The sequence below is a fragment of the Eimeria tenella genome, genomic scaffold, assembly GCF_000499545.2.
Source record: "Eimeria tenella Houghton genomic scaffold, Eth_scaff9, whole genome shotgun sequence".
Lineage (NCBI taxonomy): Eukaryota > Apicomplexa > Conoidasida > Eucoccidiorida > Eimeriidae > Eimeria > Eimeria tenella.
In genome coordinates this window covers 580016-589584 of record NW_013543465.1, presented here as the reverse complement: position 1 = coordinate 589584, position 9569 = coordinate 580016, and the positions used below count along the sequence as shown (strand labels likewise).

The window sequence follows — 9569 nt, the reverse complement described above, 5'->3', positions numbered from 1 at the left end:
CCGGGCCCCCCCCCGGGCCCCCCGGGGGCCCCCCGGGGCCCCCCCGGGGCCCCCCGGGGGCCCCCCGGGGGGCCCCCAGGGGGCCCCCGGGGGCCCCCTGGGGACCCCCCGGGGGGCCCCCGGGGGGCCCCTAGAGGGCCCCACGGGGCCCCCAGGGGACCCCCTAGGGGGCCCCAGAAGCTGTGAGGGTCTAGGGGGGCCCACAGTGCTGCTGCTGGGCATGAATTTGTGTGGGGACAATGAAAGGCTCAAGCAGCTAATCCATTGCTGCTGCTGCTGCTGCTGTTGCAGCTGTTGCTGCTCTTGCTGCTGCTGGCGACCTTGTAGAGAAGATAAAACGGTGCTTCTTTGGCCCACTCTGCTGCCGCTGCTGCTGCTGCTGCTGCTGCTGTTCTCGCTGAGCAAGGCGTTTGTTATTTTCTATATCAAATAAATTGATTTAGTTCTTTATTTATTTTAAATATTTAAATTCATTTTTAATTCATTTGATTTCCGGGGATTCTTTCGTGCTGCTTTGGTCCTGGTGTACAGACACCGCAGCTCTGAGGGGCATGGGGTGTATAGGCAGCGGCAGCAGCACTTCTCTTTGTGCTGCTTTTGCTGCTGCTGCTCTTTTGAGAGAAGCAAGCCGGGGAAAGAGACCCGAGAAGCCCCCACTGCTGCTGCTGCTGCTGCTGCAGCTGCTGCTTCTGTTGCTGCTGCTGCTTCTGTCCGCCGCCGTGGCAGGGCCAAAGGCACGTTGCTGCAGCAGCAGCTGCTGATGCTGCTCCTGCAGACGCTGCTGCTGCTGCTGCTGCTGCTCTCGCTGAAGCAGCAGCAGCCGCTGCTGCTGTTGCTGCTGCTGCTGCTGCAAGCTCCTGAGGGCCAGCTGGCTGGGACTCAGCTGCGGGTCTGAAGAAGGGGCCCTCCGCCGCCACTGCAGCGGAGAGGGGCGGCAGAAGTGGGAAGCAGCAGCAGATCTCTGCTGCTGCAGCAGTTGCTGCTGCTGCTGCAGCTGCTGCAGCTGCTGCTGCTGCTGCTGCTGCTGCATTTGGCTCCCCAGCTCTACCCCGCTGTACGGGTAAGGCGAGGGAGGGCGCCGGCGACTGTGTTGCGCCGCTGCTGTTGCTGCTGCTGCTGCTTTTGCTGCAGCAGCAACAACGGGACTGTCGTTGGCCTCTAAAGAAAGCCGCGAGAGCCCCCGATACAGCTGCTGCCCATTAGCAGGCGCTCTTCCCGCTGCTGCTGCTGCTGCTGCTGCTGGGTGAGTTAGCTGCTGCTGCCCGTTGCTGCTGCTTCCATATTCATTTAGCCTTTTTTCGGAGTTTGAGTCTGGAGACTCAAAAGGGGAGGGGGAGGAGGCTGCAGCTGCTGCTGCACTTTGTCTCCGCCGGAGTTGCTGCTGCTGCTGCTGCTGCAGGTGCTGCTGCTGCTGCAGGTGCTGCTGGAGGCGCATGGGGTGCACTGCAGCAGCAGCACCAACTGCTGCTGCAGCAAAGGAGCTGCGGTTGATGCTGCGGTCTGCATTTGCTGCTGCTCCAGGGGGCACTGTTGCCCTGCGGGCGCCTCTGCTGCAGTTATGTATGCTGCCGTTAACTGCTGCTTTATAAGACAGCCGCTGCAGCGAGTCCACGCTGCTGCTGCTGCTGCTGCTGCTGCCCATGTTGCTGCTGCTGCTGCAGGGGTTGCTGCTGCCGGAGGACCGGGGGAGCGAAGGTGGTGCGGCGAGCGGCCTGGCGCAGTTGCGGGGGAGCAGCAAGTTGCTGCTGCTGCTGCTGCTGCTGCTGCTGCATGCAACTGGCTTCGCCAAAGAAGCCCAAGCTGCTTCTGTTTGTCTATTTGTCTTTTCTCTTTCCATCAAAGAAGCAGCAGAAAGACAAAAGGAAGAAATGGAGACGCAGTCGAGGCCCTGGGGAACTTCGGAGACAGACGCAAAACACAAAAACGCGACTTCCGCCTCCTGCTGCTCACCTAGGGTTTAGGGTTTAGGGTTTAGGGTTTAGGGTTTGGACAGCAGACGGCCGCCTGAAGCCCTGAAGACACTTTACCTAGACGCCGAGCTTTCTCTGCTTGTGCTTTCTACGCGCCAATGTGGTGCTAAACCGTAAACCCTAAACCCTAACCCTAAACCCTAAACCCTAAACCCTAAACCCTCAACCTACTGTAGGTGTGCGCCCTTCTGAAGAGCAGCAAATAGACAGAACGCCCGTCCGGCAGCGCCGACATTTTGCTGGTGTAATCGTCGCTGAAGCAGCACCACTGGTTCCCCACAACTGCGGCTCTGCGCACAGCAGCAGCAGCAGCAGCAGCAGCAGCAGCAGCAGGAACAGAGTGAGATTGTCGGGGCTTTAAGGGCTCGAACTGCAGCTGCTAGGGAGAAACAAATAATAAAAGAACGTAAAATTGATTTATTATTTTTATAAATCAAAAACTAAAATAAATAAAACTCAAAAAGGGGCAAAAGACGAATAAGGCACTTCTAACAAATCTGAAAAGCACCTTTAGCAGCAGCAGCAGCAGCAGCAGCAGCAGCAAAGACCTTAACGGACAAACTAAACAATAATAATAATTAATTGATTGACTTAATTAATTAAAATAAATAAATAAATAAATATTATTTTAATTAAAAGACTCACGCTGTGTAGTGGCCGCAGTCTACAGTGCCCGACTGGCAGACAATTCCCTCCAAGTAGAAAGTGGCGTTTGCAGTGGAAGGGTCTTCTGCAAATAAGTAATAAAAAAATAAATATTTATTTTAATTTAATTAATTATTTAAATCTAAGTAAATTTTAATTCCAATTTACTCATTTAAATCCATTTAAAAGGAGCAAAGGAAGCTAAACAGCATCTACAGGCAGTACCGCAGCCACATCCCACACAGCAGCAGCAGCAACAGCAGCAGCAGCAGCAACAGCAGCAGCAGCAGCAGCAGCAGCAGCGACCCGGGCCGGTAAACGCCAAGTCCTAAACCCCGAACTCCAAAGCCTAAACGCTAAACTCTAAACCCTAAATGAGGGTTTGGCTTGCCTGAGAGGGGGCAGTACTGGGACATGTGGAGGGCTCCGTCGGGGGGAAGTTCGAGTTTGGTGTCTACTCTGTCTAGACACCCCACGGCCGCGTCCCAGCGAAAGCGCTTTACGTTTATTACCAAATATTCGCAAGGCAGCCGATAGAGAAACTGCTGCACTTCTGCTTCTTGCCGCGACTTGCAAAAGGGACAGTCCAGCTCCCGGTGTTCCTGCAGCAGCAGCAGCAGCAGCAGCAGCAGCAGGAGCAGTTGATTTTGCGGCTTTGGAGCTGCGCGTTTCGGAGCTGCGCATGCAGCAAGGGAGCTGGTGCTCGGAGGAGTGCGTGGGCCGAGTGGCAGTTGCGAAGGAGGTGAATTACAAACTGATTGAAAACGAAACAAATGAACTAAATGGAGCAGCAGCAACTCGGAAAGACTGAAAGACTCACGCCCGCGCCGGAGTAGGACTTGACGATCATCTTCTCGAGGGTTTCGGCGCCGGGGGCCTCCTGCTGGCTGAACTCGACGGGGAGGTCGAGGAAGTTGTCGAACCTGTGGCGGACGTTTTTGCAAGTTTTGCAAGTTATAATTGTTGCATGTTGGCCGGCAAACAAGTCCGTGACGACGGACTGTTCGTCGGCAAGGCTGGCTTTCCAGAAGCGGTCGCTGCCGCGCTGCAGCTGCTCGCCGGGGCGGTCTTCAAGTTGAATGCGGCGCGCGGGGCGGCTAATTCGGTTGCAGTCCGCGGAAAGCCCGTCTAAAAAGGTTCGCAAGAACTCGTGCGCGTCGTTTTGCCGGTTGATCGCGAACTCGGGGTGCTCGGCGCGCAGAATGCTCAAAAGTGAACTGCAGTTGAGCCGCGGCGGGCTGCGCGCAGCCGCGAGCTGCCCATACACCTGACGCAGCAGCTTCACCCACGCCGCGCAAAGCCGCCCCCGAAAGCGCGAACGAAGATCTGGCGAGAATCTGCGGTTTGCGTCGTTGTGCAGAAACCAGAGACAGAACTGGCGCGCGGAAAACAGCACCTGCAGCACCGCGTTGCAGTAGCACGTGTTCCCGCTGTTCTCGATGCCCACCACCCGCCGTTCGCACTGCGCCAGCCCTTCCATTGCCCTTTCTTTTCAAATTAACCGCCAAAAGACCCAACCGGGCGCCAGAAGCGCTTCCGCCCCGCCGTGGCCCGGCGAGACCCTCCGCCGACCCGCCTCGGCTGCACGCGCAGCCTCCCCGATCTGCAGCTTTCCCCGCGCAGAATCCGGGAAGCACCCGCTCAGTGAGTCCAAAGTTGAATTTTCCTTTCTTTGCTTCCCTCGGGGCGGCAAAGCTCGTCCAAAATTGCATAAGATCCACTGAGCCCACATCAGTGCCACGCGGTGGGTGGTGCTGCTGCTCTTGAACAGGCGCCGCGACGCGCCCTAAATGGGAACCCAACGTCCTTCTTTCCAATTATGCAGCTGCCTTTCAACAAGTGGCTCCTTTTGAGTCCGTACGGAGTCCCAAAGAAGACAAAGATCTTCGCCCTTTTCCGCTGTCTGCAGTCGCGCGGGCTCTGGTGGGTGATGGCGGTGAGGCGCGCAGCCCAGCGATTCAGCTGCAGCCGAGGCGCATTCAAGGCCATCAAGCCGTTGAACAGAACGAGAACAAACAATTAATTCAAGCAAAAGAAAAAGTGATGGAGTTCTGCCGCCGTTTCAGCGTGATCAGCCACCGCCGAGCTCCTCATGCACTGGCAGGAGCGCCAGTGCAACTTGACCTGTCCAGCGCGGCGTGTCTCGTTCGTCCTTCGCCGGTTCTTTTCCAAAACAAACTTCAAATTCAAATACAGCGAACAAAGTGCTTCAAATTAATCTACTTATTGTCCACTTCCAGCGGTTTCAAGACTCAGGAAGGCGCTCGCCGCACCGTCGAGAGGGCTGCAGTTCCGATTCAGCTGCGCCGGCAGATCGCAAACTATTTCCCACAAATGCCCTTTCTGTGGCTTTAATCTGAATATTTTCCAAATTCTTTTTAGTTTTTCTTTCTTTAGAGCGAAAGATGACGCCAAAATCCGCAGAGTCCGGCGCCGCGCGCGCCGCTTGCTGCTGGTGCTGCGGTTTCTGCAGCGCAAGCCTTTCCAGCTTTCTCTGCAGCTGAAACGCAGCAAAGTGGAGCCGCCCGAAACTCTTTTTCTTTATTTTCAAAGAGATCTGATTCAACTTGAGATCAAACTAAAGGTTCTAACGGCTAGGCGTCCGCCGAATTAGCCGCGGCCAAAATCGTGAAATAACAAAAGTGGCGGCCGTTTTGAATTTCAGACTTTGCAAATTTGAGGTGTCTGTACACCGCGCAGGTACAAACTTGAATTTTCGCGAATAGCCACTTCAGTCATTTCTTTTGAGCTTCGCGAAAACGCCCTCTGCATTCAACTGCAGCAAATTATCTTATCTTCTTTTTCTCTTTTCTATTCTTTTCAATTTGCTTTTCTTTCCTTTCACTTTTGCTGCTAGAACTGCAACAGCAGTTCAAATCGAAGTCTTCGGAGTGCAGCAGAGAGCCTGCAGAGCAGCTATGCGGCGCTGCGCAGCCCGAGAGAGTTCAGCATTTCAAATTAAAATAAATTAAATTTATTTGTTTTTTATTTTATTTATTTTATTTTACTATTTAATTTATTTAATTATTGAATCAACTTGTTCAGATAAAACTCGAGAAGTCCAAAAGGGATTTGAAGAGACATCGGTTCTATGGTGTAGTGGTTAGCACTGCGGACTCTGAATCCGCCGACCTGGGTTCAAATCCCAGTAGGACCTCTCTTTTTATTTCTCGTTTTTTATTTTTAATTTAAATTGTTTCGTTCTTTTATTATTTTAAACCAAATAAAAACAGGTCTTCTTCAAATCAAATTCAAAAGACTTTTCCCCGAATGAAACTCGCAAGGATTCTTTTCAACTTCCATTCTGAACTCCTTTGCACCTCCCCAAAAGATTCTTTTCTTGAATTATTAAATTAATAATATTAATTAATTAATTAATTAATTATATTGTTTCCTTTATCTCTGTTCCAAAGGAAAGCTGGCCTCGAACTCAAACTGAGCATAAAAAGGACTTGTTTGAAATTCAATTTCGAAAGAAGTCTGAGCGCATTCGAAATAATTTCTCTTCATTTCTTTAATTTCTTTTATTTATTTTATTTTTATTTATTTATTTTATTTTATTTATTTAATTAATCTATTTGTTTACTCATAAATGGCCTTTTTGTTGTCATCCAAGACAAATGCAGTTTTGAGATTCAGGAAATGAATCCTTTTGAAATGTTTTTTTCAAATTAATTTAAAATGAGATTTTATTTTGACGTTATTTTGTCGCATTCTAATAAAAATGTTTCTTCTTTTTAGGAACAAAACGATTATTCTTTTGAACTGCTTTTAAAGACAACCCTAAACCCTAAACCCTAAACCCTAAACCCTAAACCTGGTCCAGACAAACACACACAGTAAAGTTCTTGAAGACTTCGTGATAACTCTGCACCGGCAGATTGCCACCTTAAACCCTAAACCCCAAACCCTAAACCCTAAACCCTAAACCTCAAAAGTGCTGAACCTTAGAAAGATGAAACGAAGCAAAGACGAAAATGCACAGCAGGGGCAATAGCCAACAATAGTTACAAAAATGAATAAATAAATAATAAGTAATAAATGAATTAATAAATAAATAGCAAATAAACAATAAATGATAGATATTTTTGTTTGCGGGAGCGTTTCATTAAAGCAGAAGAGCCCTAGAAGCTTGCCCTCGTCTGCCGCTGCTGCTGCTGCCGCTGCCGCTGCTGCTGCTGCTGCTGCTGCAGCTGCAGCATCTCTGCCTCTGTGAATCCTGCAGCCCAGGGGGCCGTTTGGCCCTCGAAAGCAGCAACTAAGCTGCGGATTTGCTGCAGTTTGGAATGAAATAAAAACCAGTTTTGAATTGTAATCCAAAGAAGTTTAATTTCCTCTTCAGTCCAGCCTTTTCCGCGAAGTCGAAATTGCAAAAAAATCAAAATGTCCCAAGGGGGCCCCCTTGCACTTTTCCAAGGGGGCCCCCTTGACAAATCCCAAGGGGGCCCCCTTGCCTTTGCCTCCGCAAACACTCGACTCGCAGGCACAAACAAACCACTGCCAGCTTCTCGCTGCAACGCACAAAACCCTAAACCCTAAACCCTAAACCCTAAACCCCAAACCCTAGACACTAAACCCTAAACCTTTAATTCTTAGCCCGGCGGGGTCTGCGGCACTTCTTTGTGAGAGGGAAGAGCGGCTTGATGAGACAGAGGCACGCATTCTAAACCCTAAACCCTAAACCCTAAACCCTAAACCCTCGTTATGATACGAAGCCCAGTGGCAACGAAGACACCGCTACGGAGCTGTAATAAATTAAATTAATAAATTTAATTAAATAAATAAATTAATTTAATTTAATTTAATTAATTTAATTTGATTTAATTTAATTTAATTCATATTTACTGTTTGTTTTCCTTAAGCACTTGTTCACTTAATAATATTTCATTTTCTCGTCAACTACGGCCAACAAATAAACCTGATTAATTAATCAATTTAATTAATTAATTAATTATTTTAATATTTATTATTTAATTAATTATTTATTCATTTATTTATTTATTTGCCTACGGGCGCTGCAGTGAGCGGGCTGTGGGTGTCCATGGCCTGGATGGCGAGTTCGAGATTTTGGAGTTTTGATTTAATTTCGAATTCCAACTTTTTTAATTTTTGTAAATTCAATGAATTAAACGTGGCAATTAAAGGAGCAGCAGCAGCAGCAGCAGCAGAGTTGCTGCTGCTTCCTCCGAAAAAAACGGAGCTTTTCTGCTGCTGCTGCTGCGGCGGCTGCTGCTGCTGGTCCTCTTCTGGATCTTCCGGCAGCGGGAGAGACAAATGGCTGCAGCAAACAGCAGCAGCAGCAAACAGCAGCAGCAGCACGCAGCAGCAGCAAACAGCAGCAGCGGCAGCAGCAAACAGCAGCAGCAGAACGCATGCATTTCCAACTGCACTTGTTCCTTCGCACTTTCACATGGGTCCTTTTCTTTTATTTTCTTCCATTTAACGATTTAAAAGACTTCAATTTTATTTATTTATTTATTTATTTATTTATTTATTTGCTTATTTATTAATTTGCAGATCAAGTTGCTGCGTGTCTCGGTGTGCGCGCCCCGCCGTGTACGTACACCGGAAGCGCGCGTTCGGCGAAAAGCTGAAAAGTGGAAAATCGGCGGAAAAGAAGACTTTTTTTGGTTTTTTTTTTTGAGAAAAGGACATAAAAATGAAAAAGAATGCAATTTAGCGTTTAAAATCTGGAGAAAGCTGGGAAAATGGCGGAGAAAGCTGGGAGTTCAAGGTGGCGACTCACTGGCTGCGGGCGTGGGCTATTGCTGCAGCAGCGTAGCGCAGGTACCCCCGCTTCGCCCGGTAAGCCCTAGCAGCAGCAAGACGGTTTCTCCTGCTGCTGCTGCTTTCGTAGTTTTGCTGCAGCAGCGAGACCTCCAGGGCCCCCGAAGCGAGGCCCCACCGCCGCACCACGCCCAGCGCTGCTGCTGCGCTCGCCCCAGGGCCCACCACCACGCGAAACGCCATCCTGCTGCTGCTGCTGCTGCTGCTGCGGCTGCTGCTGCTGGGCGGGGGGGTGGGCTGCTGCTGCTGCGGGGGTTGGGGATGGGGCTGGGGCGGCTGAGGCTGCGGCTCCTGTTGCTGCTGCTGCCGTCGTTGTTGGGATGCGGGGACTGCTGCTGCTGCGGGGGCAGCAGCAGCAGCAGCTGCTGCTGCCGCTGCTGCTGCTGCTGCTGCAGATGCAGCAGCAGCGGCTGCGCGCGTCTTGCAGCTGATGCTGCCGGGGCTTCTTGTGGCGCTTCTGCTTTCTTTTATTTACTTTCTTTTTTGCTTTTAATTTATTTTTAATTTTTAATTTAAATTTCTTTTCCTCTTTTCCCCGCTGCTGCTGCCCGGCGCGAAGAGAAATGGCCGCAGCAGCAGCAGCAGCTGGGGGTTGAGGAGAGATGGGAAATTAGAAATAAATGGGAAAATGGTTTAAATTAATCTAAATTAATTAAAAACAAACAAATAAATAAAAATAGAAATAAATAAATGCAAAGAAGCAGCAAAAGAACCAAATTCAAATCAAATTCCAACAAAGTTGAACAAGGAAGCCCAGAGGCGAGCTGCTGCTGCAGCGAGCTGCAGCAGCAAATCGCCTCCTTTTCTTCAATTTAAACCCACTTTGTTCATTTTCATTTCCTTTTTTTTTGTATTTTTATATCTTAGTTCATTTTAATTGAAATATAATCCAAAAACTCCAAAAAGACGCAAAATGGGGCCCCGGGGGCCCCAAATTCCCTAGCTGGGGGGGCCCCTGGGGGCCCCCCCAGGCCATGTGTGCCTCAGCAGCAGCAAACTTGCCTTTTGATTTAAATGAATACATTAAACCGTTTTAAAACCCTAAACCCTAGCAACAGACGCAAACCCTAAACCCTAGAAACAGCAGCAGACCCCAAACCCTCGTTAAAGCCTAGGGTCTACAGCAAGGGGGTCCAGCCAACGTAAGCCCAAACCCTCTGCAGCAGC

The 9569-nt window shown here is 49.8% G+C and overlaps 3 protein-coding genes across 3 annotated transcripts in view; all 3 read right to left on the bottom strand.

Moving 5' to 3' along the window:
* Window positions 1-481: 481 nt before the first annotated feature.
* ETH_00008925 (uncharacterized protein) lies at window positions 482-4095 on the bottom strand (the record flags this gene model as incomplete). Its single annotated transcript, XM_013378597.1, has 4 exons — window positions 482-1896; window positions 2142-2260; window positions 2985-3217; window positions 3436-4095. The coding sequence occupies 4 exons, from the start codon at window positions 4093-4095 to the stop codon at window positions 482-484; spliced, it is 2427 nt and encodes an 808-aa protein (XP_013234051.1).
* A 251-nt stretch (window positions 4096-4346) lies between these two features.
* On the bottom strand, window positions 4347-4604 carry ETH_00008920 (uncharacterized protein; the record flags this gene model as incomplete). Its single annotated transcript, XM_013378596.1, has 1 exon — window positions 4347-4604. One exon carries the CDS (start codon window positions 4602-4604, stop codon window positions 4347-4349), a length of 258 nt encoding a protein of 85 aa, XP_013234050.1.
* A 2135-nt stretch (window positions 4605-6739) lies between these two features.
* The window catches only part of ETH_00008915 (uncharacterized protein), a gene marked incomplete at both ends in the record, with an annotated part of 10186 nt that continues 7356 nt past the window's right edge, over window positions 6740-9569 (bottom strand). The window contains 4 exons of the mRNA XM_013378595.1: window positions 6740-7126; window positions 7626-7893; window positions 8362-8791; window positions 9502-9520. Of these exons, the coding sequence (XP_013234049.1) occupies window positions 6740-7126; window positions 7626-7893; window positions 8362-8791; window positions 9502-9520 (1104 nt within the window). The remainder of the gene's footprint in view (window positions 7127-7625; window positions 7894-8361; window positions 8792-9501; window positions 9521-9569) is intronic.